The following is a 23,179-nucleotide window of genomic DNA, read 5'->3' on the forward strand; positions in this document are numbered from 1 at the left end:
TTTCATAATTACAAAATCATTTACCCTTTTGGTCAGTTGCACACAACACACAAAGAACGTTCGGTAATCTCCAATTCAACCTAACACAACCCTTTCTCTCTCTCCCACAACCCTCGCCGGAGTTGGAGCTCCTCCGCTTTCGCCGGCATGGACTTGCCAAGACACCGTGCCACACCATCAACCTCTCTAAGGGACACATCAGACTCCTCCACTGGTAGCTGGGATGCCATCGAATGGACCAAAATTGAGGTTCCTTTTCTGAATTCAACCTATTTATTCTTGTTAATTCGTTATTTATTGCTTTCTTTTTTCGTTAATTTCGTTCTTGTAATCTTTTTGCAGCCAATTGCGCGCTTTGTCTCTCATGCCAATCTGGATTTCTTGCTTGAGGATGAACAAGTTATGGCAGAAGTATGCAACACCATTTTCTTTTTTTTTGTATAATCTTGAAAATTTATCATCTGTCTTCATTTTTTCTTCATGAATTGATTCATTAATTTTTGTGTGTTGCTGAATCTGAGAGAATGTGTAGTTGTAAGAATAGTGCAAAAAATGGTTAACATGGTTTCAATTTTCAGTACATATATGTTAGTTTTGGTGCCAGTATTTAACTTGATATGCTATTTGCATAACAAGTTAACTAGATTCATTGCATGAAAGCTTGATTAGGGTTAGTCGATATGCCGTGTTGTTATTTACGTGTGAATGCTATACATCGTGCGAACTCACCGTGCTTAGTTTGTCACGTGTAACATGTAAATGTTTTGCTAATTGGCTATGAAATCATTGCACGAGGGTAGTTATTACCGAGATAGTAGTACAAACATTGATTTATAAAGATGATCAGATATCTGACATCTGTCTTGAGTTGGCAGTATCTGGTGAATGTCTGTTCCGGTTTTCTATGTTATTGGAAACTAGTTTATATGATGTTAAAGATTCTTTTAGATATGGGTTCACGTGAACTTTGAGGATGCATTAAATGAAACTTGGCCGGTGGTGGCTCATAGAGAACAGATGTAACTCATATTGCATGGAAGATAAATGACAGCCACATAACGCCCAACTGGGCTTGCCGGTTCCAAATACGCTTAAATTAGTAGCAACACCTAAGGTTATCAATAGTGTAATTTTACATTTTATGATTATTTACGACCAACATTCTTGGTCGCACGTGTCACTGGCGACATTCTTGCCGGTTTTCATATGCATTTTCAATTAAAGTTTGTTGAACTGTTAGTTATGTTTTAAGGATATTTTCATATACTAATTAATATGTGTGTATACAATTGTTTAAGTACAACTTTTCATTTTAGGTAGAATCTTATATGATCCATGTTAGTTATTATTTGATAAAAAACAAACCCGTGTCACGATCACATTTATTCCATATTTTTCTCCCCTTTCCCATCTTAGGTAGTATTTTAAATTTTGACAACCTTGTAGTCGGGGACTTACTGAGAAATAATGAAGTATGGAGGCTTCATGTCTAGATTTGCAGTAGGCATCCTATTGACTAAATATGCATCGAGACATGCATGATCCCAAAACTCGAGAGACAAGCTTGGCCGTGTCAATAGTGTGATTTTTGTTTCCACAGTAGACACGCGTTTGCACTTTACTGAGCCATTTTGATGATGTGTGTGTAAGCATACTAGCCTGCGAGCTATGCCTTTTGTGTTGAATAGAGAGGTTAGAGCCTGGAACTCTCCTCCACCATCAGTTTGCACTGCATCAACCTTAGTACTGAATTGTACTTCAACAATAGTGAGAAAGAATATGAGCAGGCTCCCATTCATCTGCAAACAATAGGTCAAAAGCTGATTTATAATGTGAATTGGAAAGACAACTAGGTAGGAGTCCCAAGTAAATTTTGTATGTAATTGAAAGTTGTTGGGACTGTCACATGTGATTGAATTGACACAAGGAGGAGGAGACACAATAGTTTCTTGAAGAGTCCCAAAGGAATAGAGACCATCTTTCCTAGGTAGCCTTGGAGAAGATTTTAGAGTTGGCCTTTGATTTAACCAAGCATTTGTCAGCATGAAACTCAAACATAACATTATTATCCTTTGCAAATTGACCAACATATATGCGATTGTTTGTGATGCCGTGAACGAGTAATAAATTCTTAAATGTAAGATTTGTGCGTAGTTTGTAAGGCGAGTGGAAGTATGTGGAATCCATAGAAGTAAAAGGAAAGCCTTAGCCATTTCCAAGCAAGACTTAAAAATTTCCTGAAAATGTAATTGAATTAAGGAAGTGTTAAGAATAATTTGTCACATGGTGTGTTGCTCCTGAGTCAGGGTACCAGTTTTGACCAGCTTGACTCTAGCTGTGACTCTCAGCATCAGTACCAGTAATAAAGGCACGTGGTTGTCTTTCTTGAGGAAAGGGCGTAGGATGTAGAAGTTGTGAGGGAAATCCAGGAGGAGGTCCATGTGGAGCAGGTGTTTTCCATTGATTAGAGTTAGAGGTTCATTAATTGGGACTGTTAGTTCACCGATTCCATCAATGTGGGGGAGATCCATGCCATTGTTGTGGAGCATTCCAAGATGACGGCATCATGGAGGAGTGTTGTGATAACAAATGCTAGCATCATGACCTGTTTTGAAAGAGATTTGACATTGAACCTTGAAATGAGCTCCAATTCGACCTCCCCTGCCACGATTGAAGCCACGATCAGCAGGATTGACACGGTTGCCATTGAATTGGGACATAGGATCAAAATTAGGTGCAAAAGTGACATCAATGGTAGGTGAGATGTATAGTTAGGCACAAAAGGCGTGGCATGAGCAATATTCTCAGAAAGTGGTTCTGTTAATACAATTTTCTTCATCTTTTCACGTTGGAATTCATCTTGAAGTAGCATGGCTTCAACTTCAATTATAGGGAAAATATCAGCACGGTATTGAATAATAGAAGCAAGAGCACTATACTATTTTCCTGCCCTCACTCTCTGTGGCCAACTGTTTAGGATTGAGTCTGTTAGAGGACAAGAAGGTGGCAGGTGGGAGATTGGTATTAATGGGTGGATGAGGGTTCATTTATGATATCAAATGATGATGATACTTGCTGCTTCAGCCGAGGTTATCCCGCAGACTAGACTATCAACCAGGTGGGGGGTTCAAATGAGAAATCAAATGGGGATGCCACATGCTGGGCACTGTTGATAAGGATATTGATTTATCTAGTATCTTATATGTTCATTACTTTGCTTGGCACTATTGCTATCTTTGGTGCTAGCTGAATTAGGCACTGTTGCTATCATACTTTTCTCGACACCACTGCTATCCACAAACCAATTAGGCAATAAAGAGACAAATTTCTCCTCAAATATGAATGGGTTGGATGCAATCTGCATATTAACCGTTATAATAACATCTGACAAATATAACTTATTCTGTGTGTATCTATCTTTCGCTAATTTTTACTTCTCGCTCTAGTCTTAATGTGTGTGTGTATCTTTTGCTAGTTTTTACATTTTTCCAGTTTTAATCTATTATATGGAATTAAATTGGTATATGGTGTCTACTCTCAGGGACATGGTGTCGTTCTTGTCAATACAGATGATGCAGGCGTGTTGATTGTAACAAACTTTCGTGTAATATTTTTGGTAAGCTCCTTTATAATATTTTCTAGACTGCTTCTGATTTCTAGATATTTAATAGATATTGTGATCTTGAAGCAGTCCCAAATTAGTGATTTGTAAATGCCCAGTCTTGGAAAGTGACTGAATATGCATAAGAAATACAGTATAAATGGTTTCATAGGGTTTTGGATTAATTATATTTTTGTCAGAAAAGTGACGAAGTTCTTCAATTTCCAATTTTTGGACTAATTATATTTTTATCAGAAAAGTGACCAAGTTCTTCAGTTTCCAATTTACCCAAACCTAACATTTGCAGTCATCATTTATCTCATCAAAGTGTTTGTTGATTATTCTTTCTGTTTTCCCTAAAACCCACCAAGCTTCAAACACTTATTCTTTAAGTCCTGTTCATAGAACATCAATTACTTCAATCTAACCTTAAACACTATTCTATCACTCTACAAATTACCTACAGCCCAAAATGCTTCAGCTCACCTGTTCTGTATCAGGGGCTCATCCTAGATAACCCTCACACTGACCCCTTAAAATCCTATTCTCCTTTCCTACATGGCTAACTTCATTCTTTTTTAAAGATGTGTTGTTTGAAGACACTTTCTGATGGGGAGTGAGAGAATTTTATAAGCCGAAACTAGAAACTATAAAGCCAGGCACCACATGAGCTCTGCTGCTGATTTGTTTGTATTTTTGTGTCTTATTCAGTTGTTTGTCTGGGACATTTAGTTACCTGCCAATTTATCTTCTGTATTGACTACATTCACTGATTTACTTAATTGCATTTTCTAGAGTGAGGGAACTAGAAAAGTTATTGCCCTGGGAACAATACCACTAGCAACCATTGAGAAGTTTAACAAGACAGTAAGTTCTTGCAACTTTTTAACGAATTTATTGTGTTTATTTTTGTTTACTTTGGATATGTAGTGCAAGATTGCGTGACTATTTTGTTATGCTATAAATGGATATCTACTGTTTTTGCTTTTCTTTTCAACATACATTTTATTTTACTATTTTTCTGTCAGATTTTACTCAATAATTATAGAACATTTATATAGTCTTCAAATATTTAGCAATTCTTGTGATTAATCATTTAGGGCCTAGATTGATTCATTTAAGGAAAATAGGTGTTTGATATTTTAACCACTTCTTCAATAATTTTTTTTCTTCTAATTTTCTTTTAATAAATTGTTGACTCTCCAACAAGTTAAACTTGTGCTACTAGCTCAATACTCATTGTGTCAACTCAGACACAAGATTGAATATTTGTAGTATATCTTATTTCTATTAATATTGTGAAATTTTGAACTATGTTTGTAATGTGGTGTTGTTCTCACTTAAATGCAGGCAGTTAAGGTTCAGTCAAATACTCGGCAGTTAGACAAGACACCAACACAAAGACTGCTGCAGGTGATTGGTATGCTTTCAGTAAGCTCCTTTTATTAACATATTCTTAATATTTTCAGTAAGCTCAAGCACATGGTCTTTCTTCTTTTGTTAAAGACTGGATTTATCTTTGCTCTTGTATGCAGGGAAAGATATGAGAATTATAGTCTTTGGTTTTAGGCCTCGTACGAAACAGGTAGTTCTACTTTGACAGCAGTCATGCCCTCTGTATAATCATAAGTCTCAATTGTTGCTTAAAGGCTATGTTTGGATTGATGGACCAGAGCGGAATGTAACATAATTAAATGGAGTGGAACAGAGTGGGATGAAACAAAGACTCCATTCCATTGATGAAACAAAAAGTGGAGGATTTGATGGAATGGAACGGAATGAATTCCATTATATTCCATTCCACGCCGTCCATTATTTGCAAATCCAAACAATGAAATCCAATTATTTACTACTCTATTCCATTCCATCACATACCACCAATCCAAACATTGCTCAAGTTTATCGAATTTGTGACATTCATTTACGGGAATGAATGTTGGCCTATTATTATAACTATGATTGTAATATGCAAATTACAATACAGGGCATCTGAAGAAGCCCTGCAACCCGCATTTTCAAGTGCTGTGAGCTAATGAAAATTTTGTTGTTAACATTTGTATAGAAGCCTTTATTTTCTTTTGGCATGTTTAGGATCTAATGTTGGTTATCTTTATCTTACAGAGACGTGCAATATATGATGCACTACTGAAGTGTACGAAGCCAACCGTATTATGGGATCTTTATGCTTTTATGCCCGGGCCTTCCAGTTTTCAGAACACTTCTCCGTTGGTGCGCTTATTAGATGAATATTTTCGACTTATTGGCAAAGTTTCTCATCATGCTTCATTGGACATGATTGAAAGCGGGTCCTTCACCTTGTCAAATGAGTTATGGAGAATAAGTGGTGTGAATTCCAGTTATACAATGTGCCAGAATTATCCATTTGCTTTGGTTGTTCCAAAGAGCATTAGGTAATTTATTGAGAACCGAACTTCCTGCTTTTTCCTAGTTATTGTTGTATTGACAATGTTGAATCCACTGAACCATTCCTTTGATAACTTTGCATTGTCCTGATGTAAGTGATGATGAAGTGCTCCAGGCTTGCAAATTCCGCGCAAGATGCCGACTGCCTGTAATTTCTTGGTGTCATCCTGGTATGTGCAAAATCTTGGTCACATTTCTTTAAATTTTTGGCACAGTTCCCATGCTTCCTATTTTCATTTTCTTTCCTTTTCATTCTTTAGCATATTACTATTGTAATGTGGCGATGTACTTCTAACAAAATGGAACTGTTGACTGTAGTTACTGGCGCAGCTCTTGCACGTTCTTCCCAGCCTTTAGTTGGTCTTATGAGGAATATGAGGAGGTAATGCAAATTGTTTGTTTTTGGTTGGATGTAACGAGAATAATATAGGATATGTTTGAAACTGAATAATATATTTCAAGTATGTTAAAAGTACTAGCACTAATCTCCTTATATAAGACTATTCTAATTTAATGAGCCTAACTAATGGACTAAAAGCCTGAATATAAATGACTATTAACAGTAGTAAAAATAACTTATTTACAACACTCCCCCTCAAGCTGGTGAATGAATATCTATCATTCTCAGTTTGGAAACAATATTTTCAAAGGTATTGCCGTTCAGCCCCTTAGTTAGAAGATTTGCAATGTTGTCTTGAAAAGAAACGTATGGAGTGTAAATAAGACCACCGTCTAACTTTTCTTTGATGAAGTGTCTGTCAACTCAATTTGTTTGGTTCTATCATGTTGCACTGGATTATGGGCTATGCTAATAGCAGATATATTATCACAATAAAGTCACATTGGTTCATTACTCTTTATCTTCAAGTCTTCTAATATCATTTTCAGCCAAAGTAGTTCACATATCCCTTGTGCCTTTGTTCTGAATTCTGCTTCAGCACTAGATCTAGATACAACACTTTTTTTTTACTCTTACAAGTCACAAGATTCTCACCCAGAAAAGTACAATATCCTTTAGTTGATCTTCTATCCACAAGACCACAACTGACCTTACATAGTCAACATCACTATATACTTCAAGATTCACTCTTCCATTTCGTTCAAACAAAATTCCTTTGGTTGGTGCATGAATTGACTGACTAAGCTTACATCAAAAGCAACATCTGGTCTAGTATGCGATAGGTATATAAGTTTTCCGACTAATCTTTGATACATTACCTTATCAACCAAATATTTTCTTTTGCATTCCCAAACTTTACACTTGGATCAATTGGTGTACTTGCAGGATTGCATGCTGTCTTACTTGTCTCTTGTAGAAGATCTGTAATATATTATTGTTGAAATATGAAGATTTCTTTCTTAGAGTGGGCAACTTCAATTTCCAGAAAGTACTTCAATTTTCCCAAGTTCTTAATCTCAAACTCCTTGGCTAAGTGTTCGCCTAACAATTGCTGCTCCTTCTCATCATCACCTGTTACTATAATGTCATCCACATACACTAATAAAACTGTTACTTCCCTTGTCTCAGAATGTGATAAATAGAGTATGATCTCCTTGACTTTGTTTAAAGGCCAAACCTATCTTAACTTTGCTGAATCTTCCAAACCATTCTCGTGGTAATTGCTTGAGTCCATATAAAGTCTTTTTTAATTTGCACACGATGTTAGTGGTAATAAGTTCACAGTATCTAGGGCGTACATCCATATAGATCTCTTCATCAAGTTCTCCATGAAGGAAGGTATTTTTCACATCAAATTGATGTAAATTCCAATTGTAATTAGCTGCTAAAAATTGGAGCAAATGGAGCAAATGTCTCTGGGTAATCTACTCCATAAGTTTGGATGAATTCTTTGGCAACCAATCTTGCCTTGTACCTCAATAGATCCATCAACCTTGTATTTTACACTGTATACCCATCTCTACCCTACAAGTTTCTTTTCATTTGGCAGAGAAACCAATTCCCAAGTATTGTTCTTATTCAGTGCCTCCATCTTCAAGTCCATTGCCAGTTTCCATTTCTTGTCAGACAATGGCTCGGATTAACTGTATAGACTAGTTCGACTATATCACGTAAATAACTGTAATCTCTCTCTCTCTCTCTCTCTCTCTCTCTCTCTCTCTATATATATATATATATATATATATATATATATATATATATATATATATATATATATATATATATATATATATATATATATATAATACAGTCTCCGTAGTGCTTTTCAAAATACACGGTTTAATTCAAATGCCTCTTAGTCTCTCTCATCTCAACATGGTACCAGAGTCTCGTTCAAGATCCGGTGGGTCTCATGCTATCAGGCCGCTAGCCATTTATTTCCACGCTCCAGATGTCCAGTCCTGTGCATGAGGGGGTGTGTTAAGAGCCTCACATCAGACAATATATGGCCTGAACATGTCCTTATAAGTGGGGGACAATCCCCACCTTAAAAGCTGGTTTTGTAGGATTGAGTTAGCTTCAACCACACATTCTTAACAACAATCATCAATAAATGTTGCAAACCAACGAGCACATGATATATTTGGAACATTCGACAAACCCCGGACATCAGTATAAATTAAGTAAAACGGAAAAATACTTATTTTATTGATGACTGAAAAAGAGACACACTTGTGTTTAGCAAGTTGACACACCTCACAACAAAGACTCCACATTTAAACTTTTAAATAATGAAGAAAATAATTGTTTTATGACTCTAAATGATGAATGACCAAGGCGGCAATGATACAGAAGGACCTTTTCTCTGTTGATTTTAATTGATTATGAATAAAATGGTTTGTCCTTGCTGAATAGATTTGGAAGAGTATTTTGGTTATCCAAGTAATAAAGGTCATTCCATTCTCTAGCATTTCCAATTGTCCTTCCCGAATTCTTGTCCTGAAAAACACAAGCATTGTTATTGCTAAGAGTCCCACATCGGACAATATATGGCCTGAACATGTTTTCTTAACATGGTATTAGAGCCTCGTTTAAGATCCGGTGGACCACCTTCTATGGTTTCTGCTATCGGGCCACCCGCCATTTATTTCCACACTCCAGTTGCCTAGTCCTGGGCGTGAGGGGGTGTGTTAAGAGTCCCACATCGGACAATATATGGCCTAAACATGTCCTTATAAGTGGGGGCAATCCTCACTCTACAAGCCGGTTTTGTAGGGTTGAGTTAGGTCCAACCACATTTCTTAACAGTTATAAAAAAAACATTACATGATGGGTCAGTTGTGAGTGTTTGTATGGAAATTAGGCTAGTGGACAATTTAGGATTACGAAGAACATTTCGAAGGATTATAGATGGGCTTATTTGGATATCTCCTTGCCCAACTACAGTTATAAGGATACCATTTGCAGTGGATACTTTTTTGTTGCAAGGACATGGTGAATTAGTAGAAAAGTTTGTGGGTAAAGGTGTCATATGGTTATAAGGATACCATTTGCAGTGGATACTTTTTTGTTGCAAGGACATGGTGAATTAGTAGAAAAGTTTGTGGATAAAGGTGTCATGTGGTCAGTGGTTCCAGAATCCAGTATCTAATATTGGTTAAAGGGTTTATCTAAGGTGTATTGAATCCAAAAAAAATTGAGACTTACCAAGAGGAAGTGAAAACCGAAACGTACCTGAATGTACCAACATAGAAGTACATGTTGGATTCTATAACTTACCTAGGAGGGATTTCAGCCTCTCTATTTCGTCTTTGTTGAGTTGAACCAATTCTCCTTCTGACATATTGATGGATGTATTGCGAATGTGTCAGACTCAATATTATAAAAAAGAACCAGCAAACTAGTCGTAAAGAGGCCTACTACCTTTAGTTGAGTTTGTTTTTTAAAAAAAAACAAAGCCTCTGCAGTGAACAGTGTTTCCGTCGATGAACAATATTTGTGGTGAACAATGTTTCTGAACCTATAACCCGCAATTAAGGCGGCTAGGGTTTTGAAAAAAGAAGCTGCAATTAAGGCGACTAGGGTTTTGAAAAAAGAAACTGCAATTAAGGCGACTAGGGTTTTGAGAAAAGAAACCGCAGTTGAGGCGGCCAGGGGTTTTTATGCGGAAGCGAAACCCTCTTGAACGATAGCTCTGATACCACGTTTGAAACTGAATAGTAAATTTCAAGTATGTTAAAATTACAAGCACTAATCTCCTTATATAAGACTATTCTGATCTAATGGGCCTAACTAATGAACTATAAAAGCCCGAAAATAAATTACTACAAACAGTAAAAAATAACTTATTTACAACAGGATATATTAAGTTAATTCCCAAGGATTGAAGTTTTAACAACGTTCTTTATGCTATATAAACAGTTTAGAAGGAAGTAGCCGGCTATTAGCATGCTCTTCATTGAAGTTATAGTTGTGGCTAATACATTTTCTTTTTGCTAATTCTGTTTTTATTCCCGGTTCTTGATTGTTTGAATATTTTTTTAAATGTCTTTTCTGAGAAATGAAATTAGCATAGCAATAACAAGTTTTATGTGTTTTCATGCAGCAACCTGGATGAAAAACTCGTGGCTGCACTATGCAGCAACCTTGATGGCTCAAGGAGGTCAGATTTGTATATTATATTCTTGAATTGTTAACATATTGGTAAAATTCAACATGAATTATGCATTGACATTAAACATGAATTATTTTTGCAATTTACTTATTATCTTTGGTAAAAACATGAATTCTGCATCCATATTAAGTATATGTCAGAAGCAAATCAAGGATGGCCTCTCCCAAAACCATAAGTTGTTTGGGTGAAGGTTAAAGATTGGTTTTCATATCTGTAACTTGCTCCCTACTGCAATGGCCATATCTCTAACAACCTCTCCTAAACTCTTAGTTGTTAGATGAAAGCTAAAATTTCATTTTTCCTCAAGTAGTTATAGTATAATTTAAATGGTTTAATTAACAGGAGCCATTCTTAGGTGGTTTATGCTTCTTGTGTTTAGGGTGTGATCCTCCATGCATTTTTTAAAAACATTCTAAAATTGTATTTCTCTTCTAGAAAACTATATATCGCTGATGCAAGACCAAAGAAAAATGCAATAGCTAATGGAGCCATGGGAGGTGGTTCAGAATCATCATCAAACTATTTTCAATCTGAGGTCAGTAATAGGCTTTTGAATTGTCCACTTGTTTTTTAATTTTTAAAATTTGGCTTCATTTTAAAGCATTAACATTCTTAATTTATATATTGTCAGGTTATATTTTTTGGGATAGACAACATTCATGCAATGAGAGAGAGCTTTGTTCGGCTCCGAGAATACATGGACACTCATGGTAGAACATCATCAGATGGAATGTCATCTTTTTTGGTCAGTATCTGAAAGCTAAAGTGTTTTTGCTATTTGTGTTCTCAACTTACTGAGCTGAGTGGATTAGCAAAATAGCTTGCTTTGCAGTTGTGTCAAAAATTAGAGTGTTGGATTGGATGTTATACTTTTTTGACAATTTTTGGTTGATTTACAAAAACTGAATGTGGACTGTAGTGTTAAAAAATTTAAAACTATTATTCTCTCTTAATTCACCCTGTAGCATGGTCAACTGATACAGGACTTTGATACAAATAGTAAATGTTGTTCATAACATACTGCTTGATGGTCTTTGTCATAATTATATTGTATCGAAGTCCAAAATTGTTATGTAATGACTGTTTAACTTGCGAAGATTTCCAATTAATGACACTAACACATGTTCTACCGAACTTGTTTATGACTGGCTAGAGTAACTTTTGTGTGGAATTAATTAATGGAATGTGCGCTTCCAATTTTATGAGTTGTATTAAGATTGTTTTTATGAGTTCTGTTTAGAGACATGGTGGGTCAATATGGGGTGGCGGCAATTTAAGCAGTATGTCTGCTTCAGTGTCAACCCTTGGGGACAGTGGATGGTTGTTGCACATTCAGAATGTCTTAGCTGGTGCAGCTTGGATTGCTGCTCGTATTGCTATGGAAAAGGCTTCTGTTCTTGTACATTGCAGGTACTATGATAGTGTATTTGTCACTAGTCTAAATTTGTAAAATAAAAATTACAATCTTTCATCTCTTTGATAGAACATTATGGCGTAGTTTGATCCATGAGCCGACCCAGTTAGTATGAAAAAGCTTGATTATTTTGTTGTTTCAAATTTTTTGACTTGTATGATGAGCGTACTTTTTTTTCTTTGGTAGTGACGGATGGGATAGGACAAGCCAGTTAGTTTCACTTGCTAATTTGTTGCTTGATCCGTACTATCGGACATTTAAAGGGTTCCAGGTAAGGAAATGCCATACTAAACTATTTGAATGTCTTCTATCCAATGTCACCATATGAAGATGCACAAATTTCCCCCTCTTTGCTCTTTGACATTGCTGTTAAAATTGAGTCGATGAATTTATCTTTTAATTGCGCTTCTTTCTGTATAGGCACTTGTTGAAAAAGACTGGCTAGCATTTGGTCATCCGTTTTCTGATCGTGTGGGGACACCATCTATCTCTGAATGTGGCAACGTGTCTTTCGAGTTATCTAGGCAACAGTCTTCAACTAGCATCCCATCATCACCCATGCACCAGTCATCAGGGACATTCACGTCTCAACCTCCAACTTCATCTCATGCACATAACTCAAACAACTACTCTCCCATTTTTTTGCAGGTTTGTTCCGTACATAACCTCTAGGCATCATTGAGTAATAAAAATAAACTTGGTTATAGCTTCTCTCTCTAGATGTTTCCTTCTTAGAAATCTCTCCTTCAAATTGATGCTTCAATGCGTACTTAATTTTTTTAATTTTATTTCATTTTTTTGGAATAATTTGAGCTAATCCTTTGAAGGTTTGTATCAGTACAAATTTAATGATGTGGTATTGTCAGTAAGTGTTGACATCACAAATAATAAGAGATTGATTGTTGGCCCAGCTTAGACCAAAAACTTAGCAAGCCCAAGAGAATTTCAGTCTTTATTTAGTTTAATGGGCCGTGACTGTGAGTTAGTTTCCTTGTGAAAATAAAATAGTAAATAACAGGGCTAGGTGAAGCAATATTGAGATTTTTTACACTGATGAACCAATGATGATAATGAAGTTTTAATTTTTAAGATATTATAGTTTGCTGTTTGTTAAATTCATATTTCTCTATTGTGACACTTTAATTTCATGGGTGATTTATATTATTTGTTTTTAGTTTAATTTGCATGCATCGTCAGTGTAAGGTTATTTTACACATGCATCCAACGATGTGTTGCCACATGATGTAACGTGACTTGTGAAACACATTATTTTTACATGACTGTGCATACAAATTAAATCCATTTGTTTTTACTTAATGGTTGCTTCAAAATTTTTTGGGGACATCAGCATTCATTACCATGGATTGAATTAGAGACTTTGTACCCAAATCCATGTTTTCATTTAATTTTGCATTAAGTTTGTATAAATAGTCAAATCCTACCATGCACAAACCATTTACACAATATTTTATCACCTTTGGATGATGGAATGATAGACTTCTTATTATGGTCAATTACGTTTTTGATGTCAATTATGTTTATACTTAGGAATAAATAGAGAAAGAAAATTAGACAGTGGTTATAAAATAGTTTTTGAATGGATTTGGGAGAGAGAGACCCGGCTCTCAAACTCTTGGAGGGAGAGACTCGAATTTCTTGAATAGGAGTTGTCTTTTAATAGTATACTATTTATTTCTTTATTGTGTAAATTATATTATCTATTCTATATAGTGTATGTAATTATGCATAGCATATTGTGCCATACATAAAAGTCCGATTTACTATTAATTTGTACTTTGGTACCAGTTTCTAATATAGAATTCCAGCATATTTAAGATAAACCTTCTGTATTGGATTTTCTTCTCATTTACTATGCCATATTGGTCATGAATAGAACAATATGACAGTAATTTGATTTATGTAGCTGACTCCACTTAGTGGGATAATACTTGGTTGTTGTTGTTGTTACTCCAAAAAGCCAAATGCTAGAGAACTACGGTCTCTATCGTCCCTGCCACATTCAGCCACCTCTATCTCTGCTTTCCCCAGGATACTAACTAAGTTCAGTCTGAATATTTCTATGGAGTCTTAGATCTGGTTTTCTCCGATCCACCATAGGTGATTCCTTGCCAGCTTGGCTATTTCTCTTTCATTCAGAAGCTTTCCCACTCATTAATGGATCTCAACCAGACAAGTAGACTATGATTTAATTTCTTACTTGCATTCTGGTTCATCCACAATGTTCACATCTTTAATGATTAAATTTCCTCTTGATTCACTAAAAGGAGACACCAGAAACACTGGAATTTTTCTTTTATACAAAGATGAAGAGTATATTATTTCTAGGTAATGGGGAGGTACAGGATGGTAAGGGTGTTTAGCGTGGTACTGTTCCGGCTAGATGAAGGAGGAAGTAGGTGCCAGGTGGCTCCCTGATAAATGGCGGATGTAAAGGAAGGGGGAGGGAGGCGACAGTGGAATTGAGGTGAAAGACACTAATTTTGGAGGGGATGGGAAAGATACTTTGTAGATAGTCTACTATTAGGTATGGTGAGGTTGCTCAATCCAAGGGTAAATAAAGGATGTGCAATGCACCTGTGCATCATGCAACATTTGTCTCACCTGTGCATGTTAGACAGAGCTTGCATAAATTAATAATTTTTTCATCTATTTAGCTTATCCTTTACTATCTGAAGTTATGAAAACATGGATACCCGAAAATCTCTGCCAAATCGCACTCAATACGCCATGATACTATCTGGATTTTTTTAATGAATAAAACAAAAAATTCTGATATGTTGCGATATGGAGGTGACACACCGCGATACATTGTCGGCACGTCTCTAATATGCCACAGATATACGTCCTGTTTATCTCATGCCTGTTCATTTTTTCTAATACATGAATCAAACTTCCCCTCCTTAATTACTCTTCTCTCAACTTTAATTACCTCTTCTCTCCTATGTAATTTGTGATGCACCCATTTAATATCCTCTCTCATGGTTACCATTTTGTCAAGATTGGTTTCCTTTGCCCATAATATTTTCCTACTTTCAACTGTTGCAAATTCAATTTCACGGTTTTGATTTAACATTGATACTATTATACTATCTTAGACGTTTAGATTTAATACTTAGTAATATTCTAAAAGTTGTCTTCAAAGTTTATTTATGTTAGACTATGATTTAACTAATGTCTAATTCTAATTTTTTATATACAAATCTTAAATGTGTCGTATCCTTATATATTTTAATGATTTATGTATCGCATTATTAGATATGTATCGTATTCAATACCCGTATTGTGATGCATGTTGAGGTTTAGACCATGGAATCTGGATGGCTATATTATTCCAACTAATTTTATCTGTGCTCTTAGAGTTGGTGATTGATTTAGGTTTGAATATTATATATATTTTGTTTTTTTTGCATAATACTTACGTTCAGTGTCAATGTTTATCATGAACTCACTTCCTCTTATATTTTTTCAGTGGGCTGATTGTGTGTCACAAGTGATGCGGATGTATCCTTTTGCTTTTGAGTTTTCTGCGGTATATGTTCTGGAATATTTCTTTGTTTTCTTGTTAAACTCTGTCCTTCCGGCAGGTAACTTATACTATTTCATTATTCAGGCTTTCCTGGTGGACTTCTTAGACTGCATGCTCTCTTCTCGCTTTGGAAACTTCTTCTTTAATAGGTATTTCTATTATGCGCACCAAAGGAAGTGCAGTTTCCTTGTTGCTGGTTATTGAATTCTGTTATGATTGCATCTGTTTTTCAGTGAGAAGGAGAGGCTGCAGTGCAATATTTTTGAAAGTTGTGGATGTGTATGGGCATACCTGGCTGATAGGCGGAGATCAGAAGGAGCTTCCCATGTGCACTGTAATCCCTTTTATGAACCACTGAAGTACAATGGGCCTCTTCTCCCCCCTGCAGCAGCGTTAGCCCCAACTTTATGGCCCCAATTCCACCTTCGTTGGGCCTGCCCAGAAGAAGCACAGAGTGGAGAGATTGAAGCACAATGTAGGAAGATAAAGCTGAAAAATCATGAGATGCAGAAGGTAAATATATAGCACGGAATCCAACACAGACACGTCGACACTACTAATGTAAAAACACATGACACTGACAGCTACATATATGATAGTATTTGACATTCTTTTATCCATCTACTATTACAAAAGTAAAAAACATTCTAATCGAATTTAATATTTTTAACTCATCATTAATCAACATTGCTTCAACACATCTTTGATCCTTTCTTAGGTTATTGTTGGAAATTCCGCATTCACTGCGGTCTGCTCCTAGTCTCCTAAATTGCGGCATTTGGTTTGCCTTTATTGTAGCCTCCAACACTTTCATTGTGTTGGGTTTGAAGGGGTGGATTTAGTCCCACATTACTTAGAGATAGGGTCTGTGTTGTGTTTATAAGTGGGAAAAATCCTCACCTTTACAAGTCGGTTTTGTAGGGGGGTGAATTAATTCCAACCCAAATTTAAGATGGTATCAGAGCCTATCCTAGATCACTTGTGTGACTTCTTGTATCGTCCACGCTTCGGCCTCGTTGAGGCCCGAACGTGAGGGGTGTATTGGAATTTCCGCCTTCATTTCGGTCCGCCCCTAGTCGCCTAAATTGCAGCATTTGGCTTGCCTTCATTGTAGCCTCCAACACCTTCATTTTGTTGGGTTTGAAGGGGTGAATTTAGTCCCATATTGCTCAGGAATATGACGTGTGTTTATAAGTAGAGGCAATCCTCACCTTATAAGGCATTTTTGTAGGGATGAGTTAGAATCAACCCAAATTCTAAGAGCTATATTTCTTAATTTTCTAATTTTTACTATGTTCTATTCAAAAGCCATTGCATTTCTCCATCTGTGGATGGCCATTACTCATCTTCACACACGATTTTTAAGCTTATCAATTATCCGAACAAATCTGTAATGTTTGTATATTGTCCCAAATGAGTTGAATTGTTGATCAGTTAGGATTTTCCTTTTAATGCTATTAGTACTGTGTGGAATGGTAACAGGCTAAAGAAGTGGCAGAAAGGAAACTTAGAGAAAATACAAATACTATAGAATCGTTGAATGCTGAATTGCGTCGTGAGAAACTGTTAAACATCTCAGCTATGACCAAGTCGAAAAGGATAATAAAAGAAAACACAGACATAAAGCGAGCAATTCAGTCAATTGGGTGCAAGATTCACATTTCTAATAGTGGTGATTGCATTCTTGACATTGAAAACAACCCAGAGAATGCAGTTCAAAAGTTGCATTTTTCCTCTAGGCAAGTATCAAGTAGTGCTGTGATTAACGACAAAAAGGATATATCTCTTTCGGTAACAGAAGATGATGAAGGAAACAATGTTATTAGTCGAATTTGTGAAACTCTATGCCCTTTTCGCAGTAGAGATGGAGGCTGCATGTGGCCAAATGGTGCTTGTGCTCAACTAGGTAGCCAGTTTGTTGGTTTGAAGGCAAATTTTGATGCATTTGACCGGCTTTCGATTGATGACAGTTATTTCAAGCCCAAGTAAAGTGAAACTTTTCTTCCTAAATAGACTTTGATAGTAAACAACTACATGAACCAATTTTAGTTTTCTTCTTTGCCGTAACATTTTTTGGGCTCTCCGGAATTGTACAGGCTATTAGAGTCTCATAGTGGTCCTCATTATTATTTTCATGTGTATAATTGTAAATTTAGGGACAACAATAGTAGCCAATTGCATTGGAATCATTCTTAATAAGATCAATTTTGTAGAGAGGATCTGGTTTTTCTATTGTTAACATTTTTGCTACATCTTAATGAAGACAATCAGTCGTTGTCCTGTTATTACATTACTGTCCCAATTCATTATGTTCACAATCTGATAAAGTTCCAATTCATTATGTTCACAATCTGATAAAGTTCAACATATGCCAAGGGTATGTATTCTAATCATTAATGTGTTACTCAACCTATCCCTTTTTTTGAGATGAATTGTAAATTGTTATTTTTTACTTAAAAAAGGTTTAAAATGTTACTTTTTACTTAAAAAAGGTTTCATTAACAAGATATACTTAAAAAAAAAAGAGGCTAATCTTAAAGATTAATTCGCATAAGAGACAATCTCACAAGTTTCAACTACTCATCCCAAAAAATCAAGAATATCATAACTTTTAAAATTTATCATTGTTAACTCATAAGTGGTGGTTTTTATAGATATCTAAAAAGGGTGAAAGCTTTTCATTAATAATCTTTTTTGTTTTTGAGTTGGGTTGGGTAAGAAGCTACAATTGTAGCTTCTATTTTTTAGGATGGAAATTGACTCATAATACAAACATATACTAATCTGGAACTCCATGTTAAAAACTGGAAATATTATAAATTGTCCACAATCTCATCCCATATATACGAGTACTGCAACCAGGATAACTTTAACTGTTTATGATCCGTTTTATGAATAAAAGTTCCGAAAAGTTAGTTTATAAGAATGACAATTCCAGGGAAAAATTCACTAAGATGATATGCAAGTGTATTGGTTTATCCGGGAACAACACCAACAGAGGGAGTAAAAATAGTGATTCAACTCCGATTTAAAAGAGTTTATTGTAACTTTTTCATTATGGTGATTCAAGAATTGTAAGGTCCCGACGTTCTAGAATTGTAGAGAAAGATAATTTTGGTGGTTAATTTCTAACTATTGACCTGTGATGAGTAGCTCAACTCTGAAGAAAATGAAACAAATTTTTCTTTGAAACAGTGTGAAAATATTCAAGTAGCATCATTATTGTATACAAGTACTACAAATATCTATTCATTTTCCTGTGATCCAGCACCATCGTCTTCGTCATTCGGAGACCTCCCTCGAGCCTTCCTCTCATTCCACCTTGCCCAAATCCAACTCGAAACAAGGAATGCTCCTACTGCATAAATCTGTAAACAAAATGGAGAAATTTTTTAAAAACTCATCAAAGTCATCACTTATCACTCACGCTGACACTGATAATAATTTGTTTCCGAGGCGTCGGTGCTACAAAACTTATCACAATTTCAAACAATTCACTTAATAACACCAAAAATCAGAGTGATTCTTTCACTATCCAATCCAATAAACACAGGAATGAAAGTAAACTTCTAACAAGAATATTATTCACAATTTTGAACCATCCAATTTCAAAACAAATCTTCACTCAATCATATCACAGTCAAACCCTAACAAACCACGTGTCTATTTTTTTTTTGTGTAAACCAAAACCCTAATCTGATATATACATACATATGATTGAAAATTACAGAAAAAAATTGTTAACCTAACCTAATGAAGAACTGAAAATGAAAAGAATACTATACCTGGTAAAGCTTAAAGGGATCAGAAGTCTTGGCAGAAAGGCTCTGAGAATCAGGTTGAGCCTGAAGAGGCGCAGGAATAACAACAGCAGATTGTTCGGTTTTCGGAAACGTCACAACATTCGGAGCCTTTCCTTCTTCCTCACCCTGATGCTGACGCTGATGGTGCTGTTTTGGTGGGAAGAAAAAAGGAGGGAGTTTGAAGTTGAAATTGAAATTGGGGAAGAAAGGAATGAAGGGCTTCTTCGGCGTTTCAACTACTTCTTGTGGCTGTTGAGTAGTAGCGGTGGTGGTAACCACCATTGTTCCGGTGGATTTGTTACTCATTCTGACGGCGGAGATACCAACGGAAACGGAAGCGATGGAATCTGTTTGAATTGCTTTGCTTTGATTCTGTAAATGATTTATTTATAGAATTATTGTTAACTGCACCACAACAACCGTGCCAATGCCATTCTCTCTAAATATCTTCTATTTTTCTTAATTACTTTCATACTCAAAAAATCAAAATAATTCTTATTTATTTTAATTGTAAATTTAAATTCAGTGAATTTATTTATATTTATGGTATTTATGAGTGTGAATTTAGTAGTTATAATTAAAATTAAATAATTAGGATGATTTAGTGATAGTAAACAAACTAAATTATGTGCATCTATAGTTTAACTAATAATTATTGAAATTGACATTCCTTTTTCATAATGTTCACGTAATAGTTGAGTGTAGGAAAACTTCATAAATGGCCAAAATTCAAGATAACTTCAATGTCACCTTCAATTTTTTTTTCTTTTTAATTTCATTTTCTTTTTCAAATTTTATTCAATTTTCATAAGAATAAATTCGAGATTCAGATCATCTGATTAACCTTTAATAAAATAACAAGAATTTTGTCAAACTCACTGTTATTTCAAACATGCACAGATATAATATTAAATATCAGAAAACATATAAAGTAACTTAAAAATGAATTGTGTATTGTTTCTCACTATATTACAATTATAATTTTTATACATAATTAAGAATCAGAAAATAAACTATATGTTTTGGCATCAAGGACTATTTGTCTAATTGATGCTATTCCACCTATCACAACTAAAATTGAAGACCCTCCTCCAATCAATGTATTCACCCAAAATATTAAGCTTTGTTTGGAAGGCTTGAAAGTTATATTGAAAAAAACCATAGGCAAAATGAAATCAAGAGGAATGAATGCAAATGCTCCAAACAATGCCATTATATCCGGAAAGAATGGCAACATAGCTGCAAAGAGAGTGGCTGCTGCTACTGATATTGACCTAGACAATACTCTCGGCACAACGTTGCGCATCGAAAACTGTCCTTTTTTCGGATCTCCGAAAATCGTTTCAAATAGTTCGTTTGTCGGTTGCAAATATACCTGTAACATAACCGAGTTATAGTTATTATTCATCAGGATTATACAGAAATAGAAGACAAACGAATGAACTGTGCTTTTTAGGTGTTCTTACCGCAGTCAATCCAAACACTTGAAGAAGGATGAGTATATTAGTCATCAAGAAAAACCATTTTGGTAATAATAGTTTTGTCTCTCCAATGTAGTTAGCAAGAACTGTTGCACCAGATGCATTTCCAAATGCCCAATAACCAGAAATAGCAACACTGAAATATGTAGCTAATATAACAGAATAACAAACACATAGTCCTTTGAACATTTTTCCTTTCACAGGAGGTGCCAAAGTTGCCTACAAAATTGCACAACAATTGTATCTAGTTAGTCACTAGACATGTACATTTGATTCTTATTCTGTCACAATTAAATAGTCGTGTTTGGTTTTACGGTGACAAAAATTGATTCAGGAGGTTCATGTTTGGTTTCGCTTTTGAAAGAGGCGAAATTGATTACCAAAGCAAAAGTTCCAAATTCTACGGCTTTGGAATCAATTTTTCCTCTTACATAGGCGAAACCAATATATTTGATTCCGTCTATGACATTTGTTCTCGGAAAAATAACAAGATGGTAAACTAACCTGAATTTCTGGAATGATTCCACTAGCATAACATGTAGCAATGATTGAAATACCATTGAAGACACCAAAGAGTTTATCTGTATGAGAGCCTTTTATAGAATAATGTCTCGGCGGCGCGTCTTTCGAGTGACCTGCATTGGATCACACAGGCAACACAATCAATTGAATGAATCAAATGACAGGTTTCTGTCATACATTGCCAATGTCATTGTGTTTTCTTTGCCTTACCGATGTATATCGAACCGACTGTTAGAAACGTTGCGTAAGTCACACAGAGAATCAGAGAAATGAGATTAATATGTCTCAAGGAATGAAAAGATGGAAGTTGAGCTAAAACCATTGTTACAACTCCACATATAATAATGAATTGGTAAAGCTTCATTCCTCCTTCTGGATGGTAGAGTTGGTAAATGAACTGCAAGAAGAAGAAAAATGCTAAGGGTTGAAAGCTTGAAAAAATCATAAGCTATAAAAGGGAAAAATGAAATGGCTTTTTTGATGTTATTACCTTGAGACTCTTTCCTCCAACAAGAGGACCACCAATTACTGTCCCAAAGCATATGATAAATTGAAGAGGGCCTATATAGTATTTTGCCCATCTAGGTCCTGCAACAACATTTTCAATCAAATTATGAATCTTTCAACACCTCTGAAACCAGCCGTGTCAGCCGTGTCTGTGTCAGTGTCAACAAACAAGGTAGCTTACCAACCACTTGCGCTACACCTCGGCGGTGATCTAATCAATGATAAGAAGAAAAGAAAAGTACTAAAGCAAAGTGAAGATAGAAATTAACCTAAAATATCTCTAGTCATATCTCGAAACCTAAGCTGGCGACGACCGAGCTGAGCATGATGTTCCAAGACAAGAGATAAAAGATTATACGAATAGAATGTAATAACTCCTGCTAGAATCAACCAAATCACTCCTCCAAACCAACCCAGAAGAGTGAATGTAAATGGAAGTGTAAGAATCACAGGTCCAACAATAGATGTTGTCAAATGATAACCACAGTGTAACCATGATCCTACAAACACAACAAACACAACCATATACTAAATCAACAAACAACATAGTAACAACAATATACTATAGTTTAATAATAATTATAATTGAATACTACTAACCTTGAGATACAAGAACAAACTTTGCTCCTGCATCTAACTCAGGTGAACTAGAAGAGGGATGACCCATTGCAAAACCCTTTTCACTATCACTTGTATAGATTTCTGAAGAACTTTGAGCAGCAGTTCCCATGTTAATTTCTTCCTGATTTAATTTCTCTGTAATACTAATATTATTATAATTCATAAGTATACCTTGATCTATCTAGCTATAGTAATAATAATGATATAACAGAAATATCTTATCTTATACACAAATCAAACAAGAAAAATGGATGCAAATTGACATAAATGTTGAAAAAGACTTAAATTAGTTTAGATGTAGAAACATGTTTGAATGATATAATGGTCAAAGAAAAGAACCAAAATCACTATGTGTTGGAAACTCTTTTGGACATGCTTAACAACTTGCATCATTATTAATATAGTCTTTATTTTATTATATGGTATTGTGAGGTGGGGTATAGTATAAATATAAAGTATTCAAGGTGGCTAAGGAGATTCGTCCTATGTGAATATAAAAAGTCAATTTAATCAGCTATATAATATAATAAAAAAAAATCATATGCTAAATACTATGTATGTATGATGTTTTTGGAGAATAAAAATGTTGACTAGATCCAGGCTGTTCACATTCCATGACTTCATAATAGATACAAATACTATGATGGTTTTATAGTCTTTTTCTTTGGGGGGTGAAGTGGTGTTA

General features: G+C 35.3%; 3 protein-coding genes across 5 annotated transcripts; 1 reads left to right on the forward strand and 2 right to left on the reverse strand.

Annotated features, from left to right (window-relative positions):
• Positions 1–17,848, forward strand: LOC131643798 (phosphatidylinositol-3-phosphatase myotubularin-1-like). 3 transcript variants are annotated; one of them, XM_058914117.1, is made up of 19 exons: positions 1–249; positions 343–411; positions 3,542–3,616; positions 4,397–4,468; positions 4,952–5,021; positions 5,137–5,186; positions 5,723–6,012; positions 6,122–6,195; positions 6,344–6,407; positions 10,531–10,587; positions 11,035–11,134; positions 11,231–11,344; positions 11,840–12,009; positions 12,200–12,284; positions 12,434–12,661; positions 15,504–15,563; positions 15,645–15,709; positions 15,794–16,073; positions 17,043–17,848. In XM_058914117.1, exons 1-19 carry the CDS (start codon positions 148–150, stop codon positions 17,547–17,549), a joined length of 2,532 nt encoding a protein of 843 aa, XP_058770100.1. In that variant the 5' UTR covers positions 1–147; the 3' UTR covers positions 17,550–17,848. The 3 variants fall into 3 exon arrangements, with proteins under 3 accessions (XP_058770100.1, XP_058770101.1, XP_058770102.1); XM_058914118.1 differs by lacking the exons at positions 1–249; positions 343–411; positions 3,542–3,616 and having other exon boundaries at positions 4,401–4,468; positions 4,952–5,014; XM_058914119.1 differs by lacking the exons at positions 1–249; positions 343–411; positions 3,542–3,616 and having other exon boundaries at positions 4,413–4,468; positions 4,952–5,032.
• An 873-nt stretch (positions 17,849–18,721) lies between these two features.
• Positions 18,722–22,867, reverse strand: LOC131643799 (GABA transporter 1-like). Its single transcript, XM_058914120.1, has 8 exons — positions 22,474–22,867; positions 22,143–22,373; positions 21,857–21,954; positions 21,577–21,763; positions 21,349–21,479; positions 20,830–21,063; positions 19,346–20,738; positions 18,722–18,928 (listed from the first exon to the last, which is right to left on the reverse strand). Exons 1-7 carry the CDS (start codon positions 22,655–22,657, stop codon positions 20,358–20,360), a joined length of 1,446 nt encoding a protein of 481 aa, XP_058770103.1. The 5' UTR covers positions 22,658–22,867; the 3' UTR covers positions 18,722–18,928; positions 19,346–20,357.
• LOC131651106 (uncharacterized) lies at positions 18,806–19,645 on the reverse strand. The gene is made up of 2 exons (XM_058920777.1): positions 19,346–19,645; positions 18,806–18,928 (listed from the first exon to the last, which is right to left on the reverse strand). Exons 1-2 carry the CDS (start codon positions 19,643–19,645, stop codon positions 18,806–18,808), a joined length of 423 nt encoding a protein of 140 aa, XP_058776760.1.
• Positions 22,868–23,179: the final 312 nt, after the last annotated feature.

Source organism: Vicia villosa, linkage group LG1, assembly GCF_029867415.1.
Source record: "Vicia villosa cultivar HV-30 ecotype Madison, WI linkage group LG1, Vvil1.0, whole genome shotgun sequence".
Taxonomy (NCBI): Eukaryota; Viridiplantae; Streptophyta; class Magnoliopsida; order Fabales; family Fabaceae; genus Vicia; species Vicia villosa.

Excerpts from the sequence above, each read along its gene's own strand:
- LOC131643798 (XM_058914117.1), top strand. The coding sequence starts at position 148 with ATGGACTTGCCAAGACACCGTGCCACACCATCAACCTCTCTAAGGGAC. Across the intron at positions 10,588-11,034 it reads AACCTTGATGGCTCAAGGAG|AAAACTATATATCGCTGATG; the intron begins GTCAGATTTGTA and ends TTTCTCTTCTAG. Across the intron at positions 12,662-15,503 it reads ACTCTCCCATTTTTTTGCAG|TGGGCTGATTGTGTGTCACA; the intron begins GTTTGTTCCGTA and ends ATATTTTTTCAG.
- LOC131643799 (XM_058914120.1), bottom strand. The coding sequence starts at position 22,657 with ATGAATTATAATAATATTAGTATTACAGAGAAATTAAATCAGGAAGAA. Across the intron at positions 21,955-22,142 it reads TATGACTAGAGATATTTTAG|GACCTAGATGGGCAAAATAC; the intron begins GTTAATTTCTAT and ends ATGTTGTTGCAG. Across the intron at positions 21,764-21,856 it reads TTGGAGGAAAGAGTCTCAAG|TTCATTTACCAACTCTACCA; the intron begins GTAATAACATCA and ends TTCTTCTTGCAG.
- LOC131651106 (XM_058920777.1), bottom strand. The coding sequence starts at position 19,645 with ATGGTGGTTACCACCACCGCTACTACTCAACAGCCACAAGAAGTAGTT. Across the intron at positions 18,929-19,345 it reads ATCCCTTTAAGCTTTACCAG|ATTTATGCAGTAGGAGCATT; the intron begins GTATAGTATTCT and ends TTTTGTTTACAG.